Source organism: Balaenoptera ricei, chromosome 13, assembly GCF_028023285.1.
Source record: "Balaenoptera ricei isolate mBalRic1 chromosome 13, mBalRic1.hap2, whole genome shotgun sequence".
Classification (NCBI taxonomy): domain Eukaryota; kingdom Metazoa; phylum Chordata; class Mammalia; order Artiodactyla; family Balaenopteridae; genus Balaenoptera; species Balaenoptera ricei.
Genome location: NC_082651.1, coordinates 10,771,174 through 10,789,436, shown reverse-complemented (window position 1 = coordinate 10,789,436; position 18,263 = coordinate 10,771,174). Strand labels below are relative to the sequence as shown.

The 18,263-nt window shown below is 53.6% G+C and overlaps 2 protein-coding genes across 3 annotated transcripts; one reads left to right on the top strand and one right to left on the bottom strand.

Moving 5' to 3' along the window:
• Positions 1-706: 706 nt before the first annotated feature.
• On the bottom strand, positions 707-13,402 carry TMEM127 (transmembrane protein 127). 2 transcript variants are annotated; one of them, XM_059942483.1, is made up of 4 exons: positions 13,256-13,402; positions 12,515-12,890; positions 4,141-4,305; positions 707-3,131 (listed from the first exon to the last, which is right to left on the bottom strand). In XM_059942483.1, the coding sequence occupies exons 2-4, from the start codon at positions 12,756-12,758 to the stop codon at positions 2,824-2,826; spliced, it is 717 nt and encodes a 238-aa protein (XP_059798466.1). In that variant the 5' UTR covers positions 12,759-12,890; positions 13,256-13,402; the 3' UTR covers positions 707-2,823. The 2 variants fall into 2 exon arrangements, with proteins under 2 accessions (XP_059798466.1, XP_059798465.1); XM_059942482.1 differs by having other exon boundaries at positions 12,515-12,832.
• Positions 13,403-13,558: 156 nt separating this feature from the next.
• On the top strand, positions 13,559-17,904 carry CIAO1 (cytosolic iron-sulfur assembly component 1). Its single transcript, XM_059942481.1, has 7 exons — positions 13,559-13,856; positions 14,436-14,584; positions 14,747-14,858; positions 14,967-15,055; positions 15,299-15,500; positions 16,277-16,364; positions 17,250-17,904. Exons 1-7 carry the CDS (start codon positions 13,718-13,720, stop codon positions 17,488-17,490), a joined length of 1,020 nt encoding a protein of 339 aa, XP_059798464.1. The 5' UTR covers positions 13,559-13,717; the 3' UTR covers positions 17,491-17,904.
• Positions 17,905-18,263: the final 359 nt, after the last annotated feature.

Genomic DNA, 18,263 nt, shown 5'->3' with positions numbered 1-18,263 from the left:
TTTCTCTCATGATGCCTAAACGGTGCTTTGTACACAAGGCGCCTTTCGTAAGTGTCTGAAATGAAATGACATGAGAGAGCGAACCCATTCCCAGCTCCCGAGAAAGACACGTACTCTTCCTGGGAATAAAAAAAGAATGCCCAAGTGGGCTGCTCCTCCAAGGGAGCCCTGAGATCTTTCACTGTGATGCACACTGGGGCCCAGCGTGTCGGCTGAAGGGGTGAATGGACGAAGGGAACGTGGGTAACCGCTGGAGGCATTGACGTTGGTCACGCTCCTGCAGCTGTTTGCACTCACACACCTCTCCCTGGAAGTCAGTGATCATTCCCCGTGGCTTCAAAAGGAAGTGCAGCTTCTTCTGCAAGTCCTGGCCCTGCAGAAGTCTATTTCTCTCCACACAAGGGCTGGAGTTCAGAAGCCACGCTCTCTCCTGCAGCTCACGGGATGCAGAGGGAAGAGCTCAGGGTCTGAAGTCAAGGACCTGGGCGGAGGCATCTATGGCTCCCAGCCTCGGGACCTCGGTGCGGAAGTTGTCAGGATTAGGAGGACCATTCAGGTGCAAACGCCTTGCATGGAGCGGGCACACTCAAGTCCCTTCTAACTTTTTGAAAATTACGCCCACACTTCCTCAATTTCTCCTGCCTCTCTAAGAGGAAGGGAACGAACCAACTCAGGGAAGCTGCGACAGAAAAAGGACAGGGAGCCATTGGCATTTACATTCTTATTTGTGGTTTCTGGTTTTTTTGTTTTGTTTTGCTTTTAATTTTTTTTTCTAGAAAAAAAAAGGAACACAACCAAGGGAATTTATATGACAAACTATCAGTGTCAGGAGGGCAGGGGAAAAGAGAAAGAAAGCCCAGAGGCATGGGTAGCTAATAAAAAGTGGGTTCCGAACCACGTGGAACGGTCCACAGGGTCATGTCTGGGTCCTCATGAGATGACCGGTCACTTTGGCATGCGTGTTCGGTGCCCGGTCTCCTGGTCCGCCTGCTCGGACCCCCAGGGTCAGAGAGAGCTGGCTGCACCCTGGAAATCTGCCAAACTCAGACTACAGCAAGTCAAGACTTAATTTAGCTCCTTGGCTTTGTGCTCAGGTATCACATGGCAGTCTTTCTTGCCTAAGAGAAGAGTCTAGAAGAGTGTGAGAGTCACCATGGGACACACTTTGGCATCACAGTGAACCCCACATGGCCACTCACTCAGGCGCAGACATGGCCTTCACCACCGACACAGGTGGTGTGTCTGTCCAGACATCCTCAGGCAGTCTGGCCAAAGAAGGACAAGGGACATGAGAGTCCCTGTCTAGCCACAGGTCAACAATGGTGTCCATTCTCCAGTCTTACTCTGTCTATCGCCTGTGAAGGACACGGGGATCCATCTGCTTTTCGGCTTAACACTGGACACTGATTCCAGAGAAGCTTGGCCATTTGGATCCACACCATAGGTCTCTCCGGTTTCTCCCACTTTACACCCCATATCTCAGGGCAGAAAATTCAGCCGATCCAGAGCCACGTGTGGCCAACAGAACAGCCTGAGTGATGGCCGGGCAAGAAAGAGCCGGTAGCACACTGTAAGACCAGAGTACATTCAAGAAGGGGAGAGGGGCATGCAGCAAGCTGCTGCCCCAGGTCACAGTCTAGGGGACACACTGAGCCTGAAGGGCACAGCCAGGGCCGCTCGCCTGACAGGGGGTTCTGACACCTCATGCAGCAGGGCCCCCCTGGCTGCAGTTCCTACATGGAGAGCGGCGGGCTCCCTGCCCAGCTGCGGCCCCTGTTCCTGCACGGAGGCCAGGTTACGTCTCAGTGCCGCGGTCCTGAGGAGCACCACGCTGGCCAGCCAGCCAGGCCGATGTGGCTCTGGGTTCCACAGGAAGGCCTCAGGGAGCCATGGTCACTGGGAGGGGGGAGCAAAGGAGGAGGGCTGCATTCTGCCAGGAGGGATTCGGGGAGGAACTACCGGGGGCTGGAAGGGTCTGCGGGACCCAAACATTGTAGAGCCAGAAGGGATGGGATAAACAGCTGAAGGACGACGATGACAGTCTTGTCGCTAGTTTAAAAAGAGAGTATTGGTGTTGTTGCTCAGTTTTGTTTTTCCCTTTTAAAACCACTCACATTTTAAAAGGTGACAGGGCTGGGGAGATTTGGCCCCCTTCACACTGATCCTTTCCGGGGGGCCTCAGGCTCACGCCGGGGCGCCGGCCACCAGGCAGGGGCGGGTCGGGGAGAGCACGTGCTCTGCTTCCCAGCAGCCACCCCTTCTCCCTGCAGAACCAGAGCACACGTGACAGGCAGTCCAAAGACTAAAGTGCAGAGAATTCCACAGAGCGGGCAGCCCGGTACTGGGCACTCCCAGAAGCGGCAGGGGCAGGGCTCAGCCCAGAGCTACGCTGTGGGGCACACGTGGACAGCTATGAGGCGATCCCGCAGGGCACGGTCCCCTTTCCCTTGGGCCCCGTGGACGCCTCTTCTAGCGGGGACCGTCCACTGTCAACAGCTCCCCAAGGAAAGTCTCAGTCTCAGAGATAGGGACCACGAAGGGGGAAAACGTGTACGACCATCCCTGGTTGGTAATGACAAGTGACCGTGGAACGAGAGGGGGGTGGAAAGAAGGGAAACAGTGTCATTATCTAAAACCAGTGAACCCCAGGTTTTGAGAGTGGGCATCCATGAACAACGCTAAAGGCAGAGTCTCTCCCGGGGAAGGTTGGTGAAGATGGTCAGGATCCTCCCGGTGAGGCCTACTGGGGAAAGGAGCACCTCTGGGTGTGGAGGGCGCTGCAGAGTGGGGAGGGCTGCCAAGGAGGAGGGCCCACGGCTGGCACTAGGGTGTGTAGGCCGGGGGCGGCTGGAACTGGTTGATGACCTCGTACTCCGCCGGGTAGGGCTCGTTCTCCTCCATCTCCGAGAGCAGCTCCAGCGCCTGCTCCTCTTCCTCCGTGGGGTAGTGGCGCAGGAGGTTGGCTGCTGTGGCCAGGATTGAGGCCCCGCCCGCGCCTGCCACCAGGTAGAAGCTAACAGCAAAGGTGACATAAACCTGGGAACCGTGGTACTTCTTATGTTGCTGCTGCTGGGCCAGGATGAGTTCGGAAGCCCAGTAAGAAAAACCGATGACAGTGGCACACTGCAGGACTGGGGGACAGAGGGACAGCAGAGAAAGGAGGTTAGCAGGCACCCTGCAGCCGGGATGCTTGAGGAATCAACTGCACTCTCTCTACCCAAACTCCATTTTCAGAGAACCTGCCTGGCCCCAGACACTGCAAGGGGGAGCTCTCGTGGCCGGGGCTGGGGACAGAGGCCTGACCTCACCCGGGCCAACTAGATTCTCTCTGTCTTAAGAATTTGGAATTGGGTACTTCCCTGGTGGTCCAGCAGTTAAGACTCTGCACTCCCAATGCAGGGGGCCCGGGTTCGATCCCTGGTCAGGGAACTAGATCCCGTGTGCCACAACTAAAGATCCTGCATGCCACAACTAAAGATCCCACATGCCGGAACTAAAGATCCCGCACGTGGCAGTGAAGATCCCACGTGCCACAACTAAGACCCGGCGCAGCCAAATAAATAAATATTAAAAAAAAAAAAGAATTTGGAATTGGGATACTAGGGCTGCTAGAAGTCATTGGGTGCTTCGAGAGGAAGAGACAAGGTCGTGCAGTTTGGGAGCTGGAGTCGCTGATACCCTAGGTCAAATCAACACACCAGCCCCATCAGAGGGAGGAGAGAAGCCTCGTATGAGCAGAGAAGCCTGGTCTGCAGGGAAGCAGGAAGGGGAGGAGAGAGTCAGAGACCATGTGCTCCAGGGAGACACAGGGAGACACCGTAGTTCCTCCCTTGCTCCTTCCAGGCCCCGTGAGCCTGGCTGAGCTTCAGATCCTGTTCTTAGAGAGCCATGATGTAAATCCTAACAATATTCTCTCCCTACAGCTCAGCCGAGTGGGTTTGTGGTCCTGGCAGGCATACATGCAAATGACGGAAGCAAGCTGCTCTCACACGCCAGTGCTCTGTGAAAGGCTAGAGCTGAAATGAGCATCGGGAACAGTGTCTGCTCCTGACACCCCTTCGCCCCCACCTGCAACTCCAGACAGGATGCCGCCCCTACCCGGTGGCAGTTCCTCCCCGACTGGGAGTAGCCCGAGCTTACCTGTGAGGATGTGGGCGAAGGCATAGCGACGGGTGATCTTCAGGGCTGGATGCTTGGGCCCAAAGACATCCAGAAGGAAGGCGGAGAGACTACACAGGATGCCCAGGAAGCAGAAGGCGGCGATGACCCGCAGGAGCAGGACCGTCTGGGGATTCATGCAGAAATCTGTAGGGGGAGAACCAAATCCTCAGGGTCCCAGGCAACACCCTGGGGCAGGAAGTCCCCACCTGGGAGGAATTCTCCCCTCCACCACAGGCCGGGCGAGCCAGGGGAGGACTGGAGGGAGGGCGTGGTCTCAGCTCCTGCTCCCAGTGGGACTGCAGAGGGGGTGGAGGAGCCTCCCTATTCGAAGACAGGACCCCTGGGTCACTGCTCCCGTGTGCCTCGAGTCCTTCCTCCCTTTCCAACAAGACTAGTCCAAGTGCAGGGCTCCACTTCAGTGTATGGCTGACCCTCGAACAGCATGGGCTTGAACTGCGAGGGCCCACTTATATGTGGACTTTTTTCTCAATAGTAAATACTACGGTACTACACGATCGGGGTTGGTTAAATCTGCGATGTGGAACCACGGATCCGGAGGGCCAACTATAAATTACACAAATTATACACAGATTTTCAACTGCTGGGAGGGTCAGCATCCCTAACCCCATTGTTGTTCAAGGGTTAACTGTACTTGCCATGCTCTCCTAACCATTTTTAAAGACCCTGACAATTAATCAGACATGTTAACTCATTCTGCTAAAGCATGCTTTGGGCTGGCAGGAAAAGCCTATTGACTTCTGAGCTGAGAAGGCCAAAGGGACAAAGGCCAGAGGCCCATTCAAGTCCATTCTCTATCCAGTCACTCATTCACCACCTTTTTGTTCAAAAAGAAGCTGAAGCAGTTTAGAGAACCTTGTAATTACAAGAGAGGACTAAATAGATGGGGAAAGCTGGTAGACTGGACCTCCACATTTATTTTTGCTCCCTCCCAGAACCCTACTAAAACAAAAGAAAAAAAAGATTAAGACATAAACCCACACAAAGAGGAGAAGGGAAAAACAAAATTCCGGAAACTGGGAAGTAACGGGACTTAGAACTAGAACTGACTTGACAGAATAAATAAACTGAAGTATAAGCCGGAAATGGGAAAAGCTAAGAAGCAACTAGGTTTACACCACAGAAGCCTGAAAGGCTCAGAAACGGACAGCCCCAAATACCTTCTAAAATGAGGACAAAGCCACAGGGGGGTGCTCGCTCTACCGAAATGAGGGAATGAACCAAGAAAAAGGAAGATACTAAAACAGGAGACCCAACATTCAAAGAGTAAAGAGCCCCCACTGTCATAGTGAAAGATACCAGGAGGACAACTACACACCAGACACATCAAGCAACCTACATTTCCCTCCAGGACTTTAATACCATTCTTTCCTTTTTTCTTTTTTTTTTTTAAATTCCATCTAGACCATACTGTCAGTTCCCTTTGATATCTACACGAACTGCCATAGTTCTAGAAACACACAGACAGAATAAAGGCTGGTCCAAAAAGATACCATTTTAAGCTGTGATAAAAAGTAGGAAATGGGCCTTAACTTCCTCTATTCAGCCACTGGCAAGTTCTTCTTTTATTTAGGCCATGGGTCACCAAGTGATTTGGGAAAATTTGAAAAGGGCTGGCAAGACTCACACTGTAGGCTCCTTTCCCGAGCTTTTTTTTTTTGGAGGTGGGGGAACCACAAGCTTTATTGGCTGAAAGTTCTCCTCAGGAGCCTGGCCTGCTGGGCTTTCCTGAGTTTTGATCTCAGGCTGAGAGGCTGTTGGACAGTGGTTATCACTCCCTCGTGCACAGGAGACTCACTGGGGTGCTGGTTGAGAGCATGTTCCCAAGCTCCAGAGATTCTCAGCTCTTGGTCTGGAGCAGGGCCTAGGAATCTGGATTTTTATCAGCAGCGCAGGGGGCCTGAGCCTTACACCCCAAGAAACACTGATCCTGGACCTAGAGGGAGGTGAACTGATGAAGAAGAGTCCAAAAACCTGGGGAGGGCACCTGAGATCGACAAAGCAGACTCAAACCAACCGACATTGATCGGCATCATGGGGTCCTGGACAGAGGGCACAGCCTCCCACACGGAAAAACCAGACCAGATATGCAGAGGCCCTGGGCCTTTGTGACAGCACGCACTCCCTGCCTCCTCAGGCTCAGAATTCACCAGGCAGATGTTGCCTGAGCCCACACATGATTCATACGCCTTGATCTGGCTTCAGAGCTACCTGTCACTCTCTTGTCAGCTAACCATCTGTTTTGGGGCCCAATCATTCAGCCTGAGTGATCGCCTGCTGCTAGGAGGCTTGCCTGTGCGTTAGCTCTGCCAGCAACCAGGTCCAGCCTTCATTTAATCCGGCCCTGCGGGCCTGAAGGGGTCTAGAAACCCACAGGGCCTCTCTGAAACCAAAGCTCCTGGAGACGGGGGCTGTTTCCTGGCTGCATTCTGAATATTGCTAAAAGCTCCCTGAGACAGTTCTTCTGGGGTCCACGTGGCGCGTGGCAGGGATGGGGCAGGACGAAAGTGTTCTAGTGCTTCCAAGAATAACCTGCGAGTGGCAGGGTATAGGGGCTTACATCACACTCCGCTCTGCAGCAGGCCGTGTTCAGATTCCTCCAGCATTACTCAACGTGACCTGGCCCTCTGAGTGATGCTTTAATTGTGGTACTTAAAGTCAATTCAGTGTTGCTTTTTTTAAAATTAATTTATTTATTCATTTATTTAATTTTTGGCTGCATTGGGTCTTCGCTGCTGCACACAGGTTTTCTCTAGTTGCTGAGAGCGGGGGCTACTCTTTGTTGCAGTGCGCGGGCTTCTCATTCTGGTGGCTTCTCTTGTTGCGGAGCACAGGCTCTAGGTGCGCGGGCCTCAGTAGTTGTGGCACGTGGGCTTCAGTAGTTGTGGCTCACGGGCTCTAGATCGCAGGCTCAGTAGTTGTGGCGCACGGGCTTAGTTGCTCCACGGCATGTGGGATCTTCCTGGACCAGGGCTCGAACCTGTGCCCCCTGCGTTGGCAGGCGGATTCTTAACCACTGCGCCACCAGGGAAGCCCTCAACTCAGTTTTAATTTAGCAACTAGTTTTAACTGAAAAATGTAACACACAGGGCTTCAAAGATACTTTCTTTGGCTGCATAAGTGAGTACAGGATGTTCATTTGATTACCATCCTTTAAAACGTACGTCCACTGGATACACTTCTATGTGTCTCATGTTTCAGAATACACTTAGTAATAAGGAAGACTTGCACAGATGTCCAGCTGCCCCTCCCAAGAGACAAATATTGTTGGCACTTTCTTGTGTGCCCCTCCAGGTATTCCTGCCTGTGCACACAGGTGGGGCAAACGTTATCTTAGTTAAGCCTCACTCCACTCTGGGGGATTCATCACATGGTTCAGATGAGGAATTGGAGGCTCCAGGAGGCTAAGTGACTTCCTGCAGGTCACTCGGCACAGAGCTAGACTCCAAATCCGGGTCAGGCTCCCTTGCATCATGATGCTCCCAATCACCAAGCACCAGTTAGCCGTTTTCATTTTTCCCCGATGGAGCTTATCAATCAAATCCTAAAGAGCTGTATTTGAATGAAAGGTCAAAAGTGGCTATGAATGCTGGCAGAGCCATCGTCAGTGCCAGCAGCTGCTGAGCTCACTAAGGGAACAGCTGGAAGCATGAAATCTCTTCTAGGCAGAAAAGGTTCGGGTCGTTAAGCAATGAAAGGAGCTCATATTGGGAATTATTGGGCAAAACCTGCTGGGTGTGGTCTAAGCTTCTGCAGTCATCGGAGCCTGGCTCTTAAAAGCAGAAGTCACTGGACTTGGCACCCAATCCTAGCCCTCCCACAGATTATATGTCACCTTGAGCAAGTCACTGAATGCCCTTGGCCTCTGCGCTCACCCTGTCAAAGGGAAGCAGTAACACCTGCGCCACCTGCACAAAGTGCCGCGGGTGAGCCGCCCCGCTCCCTCTGCGCTGGGCGGCCACAGCAGTGTCTCTTCTCTGGCGTGCCTTTCCTCCTTACACCGAGACTGCCCCGTCCACACACGTCAGCCAGTGTGGGCCAAAGGAGGAGCCCGCTAATGCCAGACTGAGGACCTGTGCCACCAGGGTGATGATGCAGTACAGAGAAGGGGCTTTGGACCCACAATTCAGACAGGTTTTGTTTCTACGTGACGCCTTCTGCCTTTCTCTACTCCAAAGCTCTGAGCAAACCTTCAGGCTCAGCGGGGAAGCCAAGTGGGGACTTTCCTTGGACTGATGCTAATACCCCAGGAGCCTGCCCTACACCCCACAGCGGTCTCAGAGCACACAGGGAAGACAGGCAGCGTTATCCCTGACACGCTTAGAACCCAGCTCAGACTCTCCTGGGGTCGGGATCTCAATGTCCCTTTCTTTCCTCCCTGTCAGACATCAGTATGGCAGGGAGGGCAATGAATATCTGCTCCATTGAGAGGGCTGCCAAAGAGAAGCAAAATCCTCAAATGTTATGTGTGTGTTATTTTATTTGTGGAGCGAAACGGCACATGGGGCAGGGTCCTAATTTTAAACTCAAACCAGTGGTGCAGGGAATTCCCTGGTGGTCCAGTGGTTAGGACTCCGTGCTGCACTGCTGGGGGCCCAGGTTTGATCCCTGGTCGGGGAACTAGGATCCCACAAGCCGTGTGGCGCAGCCAAACAAATAAACAAACAAACAAAAATTGTTTAAAAAAAACGAAACGGTGGTGCATCCACTACACTCCAGTAAGACAGAATGCATCCTACCCTCCAGTGGTGCTGTGGCCTGTTTATTTTGGTAACTATTGCTTGACTGTCCCCTCCAGTCACTGGGGAAGAAGGCAGCTGCTGTGTAATAGGATCCCAAGGAACTGACTTTGCCCAAGGTCATTGGTAAGTCACTGGGCTGGATTTGTTTTGAAGGCCCTGGCTCTTCCTGTCTACCTGCCCATGGCTCTCACCCCTCCTGACCCAAAGAGGCTGCAGGCAGGACGCTTAAAGTGGCTTCTGGCCAGTTCCCTTCTGTCCCGTCTCCTATTTCCCCCCTCACTGGAGTCCCTGAGCCAGAGGCACGTCTCCGGGGGCCCCAGTCCTTCCAGCACCCACCTGCGCAGCCACTCCCCAGTGTGACTTTTTTTTCCAACCAAGGCTTCTGGCACAAGACTCCAAGAGGGCCCTCCAGTGCCTGGCAGGGTCATCTCACAGATACCAATGGTCCTAGCCCAGCTGCCTCTGAGTACAGGCCCCACGGGATCGGGAAATGCCAGCTGCATCGGTCACCACCCCTCAGACATTCCGGCCCTTCCTGGAAGGCCCTTGATCTTCCCGTGGCTTGCTGTCAACCGTGATTCCCCTGACTTCACATCCTAAACTCCCTCATTCTCCAGAGATGCTTCCTGAGGCTGTGGTCCCTGCTGCCCTTTGCTGGGCAAGCGTGAGACGCAGAGAGGGACTGGGGCTCAGAAGGAGTGATTCTCTGGGCTCCCCTGCTGGGGGCCACCATCGGTCTGGGCACATCTCTGCCCGCCCCCCCACCCCCCCCCAGGCCCAGACTGAAGAAGAGCTTTGTGAGGAGCAGGGGAGTGGCAGAATTCTGGTCGGATCTTTTAAGCCGACGGCATTTGTTAAAGCCTTCAGGGCTCTGGGAATGACAGCGGGAGGATGAGTGGCTTTGCCTCAGCTCACCAACGTAAGGTGATGAGGAATAAAAAGGCGCAGCTTTGTCTAGGCTTGTGATAAAAACTCAACTAGAATGGGGAAATAAGAGGCCTGGGACAGCTCTGATGGAAGGAGAAAGAAGCCCAGTGTGCGCTACGGTACAGTGGTAAGAGTGGAGTCCACGCCACTCAGATCAGCTGTGTGTCCCTGAGCAAGTGACCTGACCTCCCTGAGCCTGAGACACGTGTGTGTGTCTGTGTGTCTGTGTGTGTGTGTGTGTGTTGGAGCGGGGGGTGGGGTGATGACAGTCCCTACCAAATAAAGATGTTGTTTAGGGGACACTACAGCCAGGCGTGAAGTGGGTTTAGCACAATGCCTGGCACTCAGGCAGGGGGCCAAGAAATGGGAAGACACCGTCCCAAAGCCTGCTGGCCCTGGCCGCTCCCTGTCGCCTGCAGATACCTGGCAGAGTCTGTTCTCCCTCTGGAAGCATCTACAGGCACCGGATCTGTACCCCACAGCTCTGCTCCCTCCTGAGATGGGGAATTTCCCAGGCTTCCATGCTAGGATATCTGCCAGGCCCTGAGGCTCAGCACAATCCCACAGAATAGCGTACATCTGAAGGCCCACTGGGCACCAAAAAACCAACTGGTACAAAGAAGAAGAAGAAGAGAAACAGGGACCCTTGGATTCCTCACCTTCTTCTGTGGTAGCTCAGGAGGTACCACTGTCAACTCCTTTATAAATGGACACCAAGTGTTCCCAGCTTGTAATGGCCAAGAAGATGGCCAAGGAAAACCAGGCTGAAACTATTCATGGGTAAGATCCCTAAACACACGAACAGGCATAATGTAAAGGTGAAGGCGACGTGCTTTATAAAAGACAAAACCTGGCTTGGATTATTTCTCAGAAAAGGTAAATATATGCGTAAACAAAGGAGAACTGCACCAAGAATTTATTCTTATTTTTGACATGGCTTTGACAAGGATGCACGCCAGAGTGGACTGAACAATCATGAGATCATTCCTTATGACGGCTGAAGTAAAGCAAAGGTTACAAAACATAGAGACAGCGTCACTTTAAACTGGAGTCAACGGTGAGGTACACTCAGCTATGCCACTCCCAGCTGTGTGGCCCTGGAGAGATCACTTCACCTCTCTGAGACACCAGTTTCCTGGACCTTTGGAATGAGGACATGGGATCAGATGGCCCCTCCCCTCATGGCATGAATTTCACGAGCCTCCGTAGGAATGATCTGAAATGGAGAAGCATCGTGAACTCTCTCCCAGTTTGGAAATGACACCAAGCCCTTGAAACACTGACCACCAGGGGATCAACTACCAAGGTCTGGGTGAAGCGGTGGAAAGGTGGCAGCTGTTCCTCAAAAAAAGGCAAGTGCAGGGGAACGCGCTAAGGGAAAAACCATCCAGACTCAACTCAAGCTTGATGGGCTTTCTGCCATCAGCTACACGCCACAGAAAAAGCTGCATGTCACACAGCCTCCATCGTGTGGATAACTTTGCTCGTAATGAGCCAATGCAGAGAAAGCTATCATCAAGGTGAAATCTAGAAACAAACCAGAAGCCCCCAACCTGTTCTCTACAAAATCATCCTAAAGCTTCAAAGACTCAAGAGAAATGCAAAACAGCAAGAGAACTCTCAGAGAAAGACAAGATTAGGCCACAAGGATACGGCTTTTCAGCCGCAACCTGCAGAAGTGGTATATATGATCCAAGTTCTCCAAAGGAAAACTTGACCTTTTCACCAAATCCCAGTGCCTGAATCCGTAAAAAGGCAACGTGAAGATATCTAACAGGACGGGCTTCTGATACGTGGGGCAGTAAACATCTGGAATGAATTACAGCCAGGGAGTGGCACAGGGAGAAAACGTTCAAGAATGGTTCAAAAGGCCTTGGGGGTAATGAACTCCGCTGTTACTAAGGGCTGTTTGGAATCCACTGACCATTTTCCCTGTAAAAGCCAGGCAGTGCCATCCTGCCCCCCACACCACACAGCCTTTACCTTCATTACTACAGACAGGGTGGGCAGGATGAGCTACAGGCCTCCCCTGGGTCCAGTAAGGACCATGGTCCCTTTCCCCTTTCCTCTGCCTCCCTGGCTGAAAAGCAGGATGACGAACAAAGCAAATTTACCTCATTCGGGCACACTTGTGAGGGTTCCAAGAGCCAAATTCCTATTGTTTTACTGAGGGTGGCAATGGAACTGACTTCTGGTTATTGAAAATACCATAGACTCCCTTTGTCTCTAACAACAATCAAATTACTGTACAACTCAAAAACATCTTTTAAAATCTAGCCATATTTAAAAGTTCCTATTTCTCCATCAATCAGGCTGTCCCAAAGAAACCTTCCTGTATCCCACAGGCTCCTCAGAAGGAGACAGCTAATTGTGACGCCTAGCACCCTTATCTTCTCTCCATATACGGCGCCCTTCGCCCGGCAGAAGCCTAAAATAGCAGTCCAGATTAGCATGGCGTTGAGGAGTGGGTGCTTGGCTGAATAACATCAGAATTAATGAGGGGCTGGACCCCAAACAGAGCCACCTGGTGGGCATGAACACCAGGCAGGAATGGGGCTGTTTCCTTCAACCAAGTGCCTGCCCCAGGCTATCTCAGCTCCAGCCGGCACCCTACCGAGGAGGCCCTGTCATCCAGAAAGAACAGGGCCGGCGCGCAGCGCCCTCACCTTTCAGCAGGTCCGGGTGCACGGAGCCCAGCACGTCGGAGACCCCCAGCTCCTGGCGGGAACAGGTGCCACCGTGGATGTGCAGCCAGGCAGGCTCGGCGAGGGCAGTGCACAGCGCGGTGATGGACAGGGCACCCGGCAGGGCCGAGGCCAGGCTACGCTCCGGCTGCTTGGGCAGAGCGCTGCCTCCCGGGTTCCTCCGCCGGCGCCCGCCAGGCAGCCCTGCGCCTCCGGGGGCGTACATGCCCGGGGCCGCCCGCCGTCGCTCTGCGGTCGCTGCTGGTCGCCGCCGACCTCCGCCGAGCGCACAGAGCCTGCCTGTCCGGGGGGGAGGAGAGCAACGCACTGGGTTCGCAGAGGTGAGGCTGGCGCAAGGCTGTCAGGGCCGACACCGGAGGATGGGGGTGGGACCGAGGGCAGAGCAGAGACAGGAGAGCTGCAGAGGTTCGGGGGGCGGGGACGGGGTCCCTGGAGTGGGGCTGCGGAGGTGCAGGATGATGACCCGGAGAGGGCTGGGGGCCCTCTGGATCTTGGCAGAGCAGAGTGGGGAGGGGGGCTGGGGCGGAGTTATCTGTTACTGGTGGAAGAGAGACCCAGCCTAGGAGTCTTGGCCAGAGGGTGCCGAGGGGCGGAGGACCAGGCTGGGCCGCAGGGATCGGGGACCCAGGATCTGGGAACAGCGCTCTGGGGTGCGACCTGTGCCCAGAGAGGACCCACCCCTCACCGACTCCTGATCCTCACCGGTCAGCAGGCCTCAGTGCCGGGATGGCGTCGTTCCGTCCCGTCACGGGCTCCTCAGCTGCCCGGGTCCGAGTGATCCCAGGCCCCAAACCCGCAACGCCCGAACCAACCCGGGCCCGATCCACTTCCGGCTTCCTCCACCTCTGCCCCCGCCTCCTCCGGCTCCCCGCCCCGTCCCCGCGCGCGACACAGGCCGGGCGCGCCGCCGGCTCCCTGCGCAAGGCCTCACGGGACTTGTAGTTTCAGGCAGTCCCGCGATGCTTTCCGATGGGGGTGGGGGGCTGTGGGGGAGGGGGTGTGAAAGGCCGACTACAACTCCCAGAGGGCAGCACGGCAGAAGCCGCGGGTGCTTTAGTTCCAAGGAGGACCCCGACCCTCAGGAGGAAGAGGATTTGCGTGGTGGGAGCCGCAGTCGGCGCGGCTGGCTCTGCTCACCTCTGCCTCCTCCTGAGCCGGGCAGCCATGAAGGACTCGCTGGTGCTGCTTGGCCGTATCCTGGCGCACCCGGACTCCCGCTGCTGGTTCCTGGCCTGGAACCCCGCGGGAACCCTGCTGGCCTCGTGCGGGGGCGACCGGAGTGTCCGCATTTGGGGCAGGGAGGGTGAGACCCGGCTGCGCGACCCGTGCCGCCGAGGGGCCTACGTGCGCTTGGTGTGGGTGCCAGGCTCGGGGAGTGCGCAGCCTGAGGGGCAGGCATACCCTGGACGGGGCTCGCAGGCCAAGGGAGAGGATGGAGGGGCCTCCTTAGCCACTCTGAGAAAGGTTTTTCTGGCAAAGGAGTCGGCAAATACTAGAAGCTAAAATATCAATAGGCTGAAACTGTCGAGGGGATTGTGATAGTTGCTGAGGTAGGAAAATGAGGAGAGGAAAAGGAAAGTAGCCTGCAGAGTAATTTGCTATAAATGAAGAAGTTTAAATTTTATCCCAAGGGCGTTTGGGTGCTATTGACAGTTTTAAATTGGGAGGGTGACTCCTTAGATTTGTCTTAGAAGGATGTCTCCAGAGGAAGTGGAGTCAGTTAATATGCTGACTTTCTGAAAGCATGTTGTTAAATACACCCACTGAGCTTTGCCCCCCAGCTCGGCTCCAGTACTGGTCCCCATTACCCAATGGCATTGATAGTGCTTCAGCCCCTTCTCGTGCACCCAGTTCCAGAGCCTGGCCTGTCCTCTGCTTTTAGGTGACAGCTGGATCTGCAAATCTGTCCTTTGTGAAGGCCACCAGCGCACCGTGCGGAAGGTGGCTTGGTCTCCCTGTGGGAATTACCTGGCCTCTGCCAGCTTTGATGCTACCACTTGCATTTGGAAGAAGAAGGATGATGACTTTGAGGTAACCGGGCTGGATGGGACCAGGATTGTTGCCTGTTCCCCGCCCCCCGGCCAGGGCTGGTTGAGGAACATGAGCCAGCCTGGGCCAGTGGGGCTGTGCCCATGAGAAGGACCGCAGGGGTCTTAGCTGCCGCTGACTCTTGTCCCTCTCCCCGGTTCACAGTGTGTAACCACTCTGGAGGGCCATGAAAATGAGGTCAAGTCAGTAGCCTGGGCCCCATCTGGCAACCTCCTTGCCACCTGCAGCCGAGATAAGAGTGTGTGGGTCTGGGAAGGTGAGTCCAGGTCCCTCCAGATGCAGTTGGGAACCTGCCACCAGATCTCCCCCTGTGTCCCTGACAGGGTCGGTCAGCTCAAGGGCTCCTTTCTTTTCTCTTGCACAGTTGATGAAGAAGACGAGTATGAATGTGTCAGTGTCCTCAACTCTCACACACAGGATGTCAAGCATGTGGTTTGGCACCCGAGCCAGGAGGTAAGAGTCAGATATCTTGGTGGGAAGGAATTCTGATGTGGAGGGTTGTATCCAGCCTTCTTCTGCTCTTCGGCCTCAACCTGGCTGTTCCAGGGAATCTCTGTCTGTGACCCAGAGACATCAATGCCTTTATAAAAGCAGATCCCTGGGACTCTCCTGTCCTGGGAGGGAGAAGTGTTGGAACCACGGACACTTCTTGGGCCCTACAGACACGTGCTGTGTTTTCCCTGGCCTCTCCCACAGCTGTTAGCCTCTGCCAGCTATGACGACACAGTGAAGCTCTACCGGGAGGAAGAGGATGACTGGGTATGCTGTGCCACCCTCGAAGGCCACGAATCCACTGTGTGGAGCTTGGCCTTTGACCCCAGTGGCCAGCGCCTGGCCTCTTGCAGTGATGACCGTACCGTGCGCATCTGGCACCAGTATCTACCAGGCAATGAGCAAGGTGAGGGCCCAGCCCGGGAGCTAAGGAAGACCCATCTCTCACGAGGCTTAGTCTACTGAGGGGCTGAGACACATAGATGGGTCACAGGAAACTGGGGTAGAAAGGCAGGTGTGCCACCAGAGGGCTCCAGGTAGAGTGCCGAAAGAGTCAGGGGAGCCTCTGAGGAAGGGGGGCCGTTTCATCTGGACTTGAAAGAGTGTGTAGGATTTTAACACGAGAAGAGAATTCTATGTGCAAACAGCACGAGCAAAGGCATTGAAGGTAAAGACAGCCTAGACTTAGGCCAGGAACAGTGATTCGTGTCGCTGGAGCATAAGCATAAAGGGTTTGGAGAGAAATGAGGTGGGTTGGGCTGGCTGGTGGGCGGCCTTAAAAGGCAGGCTAACGGGTCAGACGTAGTCCGCAGCAAAAGGGTTTTTTTTTTTTTTTTGCTTGCTTAGCAACACTTTTTTTTTTTTAACATCTTTATTGGAGTATAATTGCTTTACAATGGTGTGTTAGTTTCTGCTTTATAACAAAGTGAATCAGTTATAAGCAAAAGGGTTTTGAGGAACAGGACGTATCCTTCTCAGAATTCTGCTGTAAAGATGCCAGTCTGGCTGCAGTGTGTAAGGCAGATCAGTGAGGGTGGAGACAGAGCAATGAAGATGAGGCCTCATGACTGAGGGTGGGGTGGGGCGGAGCAAATTAGGGTCTCCTCTGGGGCGGGTTAGATAATCCCCTGAGATGCCCAGGACACGGACATGCCTGAGGCTCAAGAGAAGTCTGTCATGCAGGGGTGGCGTGCAGCGGCTCTGACCCTAGCTGGAAATGTATCTGCACCTTGTCAGGCTTCCACTCCAGGACCATTTACGATGTCGCTTGGTAAGACCTCCCCACCGCCTCCACCCTGCCACCCCAACCATTGGAGAGATTTTAGAGACGTCTAAAGCCTTGCTGCTCCCTTTCACCTTTGGGAATACATGGGGATAGAGAGTAGCCACACTCAAGTCTTCAGATCAGACTGTCTCCATGCTGGCTCAGAGCTGGCTGGTGTGGGGTACACAGGAGCAGGGGACAGGCTTAGACCCAGGCCTGCACCTGTGTTAAGATTCCAGGCTATGAAGGCAGCTCCAGCCTTTGGGGGTCACACAGCATCATACCATCCAGAAATATTTATTCTTGAAACTGGATTCATGGCTGGAGAATCCAGCCATGAATCCACAGGGCTGTTTCTACCCTTATGGAGTCTAGAAAAATGACACCATTCATATAGGAGATTCGATCTGAGGGCAGTTCTGGCCCTGAGAATCTATCCCTAGGAAATAATCCTAAATAATGGAAAAACCTGATGTGCATCTAAGTTTTATTTATATTAGCAAACATTTGGGAATAGCAAATATGGACTCAAGTAAAAGTATGATAGAATTCAGTGGCCTATTATATCACTTTAAAAAAATGGTCAAAGAATACTTTATTACAGGGAAACTGCTTATTCCAAGTGAGAAAAGTGCAATTCAGAGTTATATGTAGTTTTTTAGGTTAATTGTATTGGAGGAAAACCTAGGTGGCAGCACTTGAAGCTTGGGGTGATGTTTGTGGCTACATATTTGTTAGGGAGGCTCTTCGATAAGACACTTACAGCCGAGGCCTGAAGTTTGGGACGGGAGCAGGCCAGGGGGACTAGAGAACCAATCCCTCCTACCTGATTTGCCAGGTTGGCGGGGGAGGAGCCACCTGCATACTCACTGACGCACACGTTTGTCCCAGGTGTCAGCTGACAGGGGCCCTGGCTACCGCCTGTGGGGATGATGCCATCCGAGTATTTGAGGAGGATCCCGGCTCAGATCTGCAGCAGCCCACCTTCTCCGTGACGGCCCACGTGCCTCAGGCCCATTCCCAGGATGTCAACTGTGTGGCCTGGAATCCCAAGGAGCGGGGGCTCCTGGCCTCCTGCAGTGATGATGGAGAGTTGGCCTTCTGGAAATACCAGCTGTCTGAAGGCCTCTGAGCCACCTTGACTTTGGACAGAATCATGGTTCCCCAGAAAATGTCATAAGACTTTCCCAGGCCCTGAGAGGACCCCGAGGAGCATCCCTGACCTTCCTTTAACTTGGCCCTCCTCCATGCAGACTTGGGTAGAAGTGCAGGCCACAGAACCACTCACTCTTTTCCCTCCTTTGACACAGAGTCCTTGGTAAACAGCTACAGAACATCAGTGTATTGTACTTAAGCCAGATTTTGCTTGCTTTAGGGCACAGTGTTAAATTTGGGGGTGGTGGTGAGTATACTGTTTATAATCATCATATCTATGTGTAGGAGGGATATATCTCAGCCCTTTGTGAAACTATAAGCTTTATAGAAATAATCCATCTGAGTCCCAAGTCCTGTTTTATATTATAAGGACATTCACAATCTAAAAGAATTCCATGGTGAGTCCTTTTCTGAAGTAGGTCCTGCCTTCTCGATTTCTGGGCAAACCCTTGCATTTAAGACATTCAATCAATACTGAAGGAAATTTTTTTTTTTTTTTTTTGGGCTGTGTTGGGTCTTCGTTGCTGCTGGTGGGCTTTCTCTAGTTGTGGCAAGTGGGGGGCTACTCTGTTGCGGTGAGCAGATTTCTCATTGCAGTGGCTTCTCTTGTTGGGGAGCACGGGCTCTAGGCGCGCGGGCTTCAGTAGTTGTGGCTCACGGGCTCTAGAGCGCAGTCTCAGTAGTTGTGGCTCATGGGCTTAGTTGCTCTGCGGCATGTGGTATCTTCCTGGACCAGGGCTCGAACCCGTG

Bases quoted from the DNA above. Each gene is read 5' to 3' on its own strand.
- CIAO1 (XM_059942481.1), top strand. From the start codon at position 13,718: ATGAAGGACTCGCTGGTGCTGCTTGGCCGTATCCTGGCGCACCCGGAC. The intron at 13,857-14,435 runs GTGAGACCCGGC...CTCTGCTTTTAG, and splicing joins CCGCATTTGGGGCAGGGAGG to GTGACAGCTGGATCTGCAAA. The intron at 14,585-14,746 runs GTAACCGGGCTG...CCCGGTTCACAG, and splicing joins AGAAGGATGATGACTTTGAG to TGTGTAACCACTCTGGAGGG.
- TMEM127 (XM_059942483.1), bottom strand. From the start codon at position 12,758: ATGTACGCCCCCGGAGGCGCAGGGCTGCCTGGCGGGCGCCGGCGGAGG. The intron at 4,306-12,514 runs GTGAGGGCGCTG...CTCCCCCTACAG, and splicing joins GCACCCGGACCTGCTGAAAG to ATTTCTGCATGAATCCCCAG. The intron at 3,132-4,140 runs GTAAGCTCGGGC...TCTGTCCCCCAG, and splicing joins CTTCGCCCACATCCTCACAG to TCCTGCAGTGTGCCACTGTC.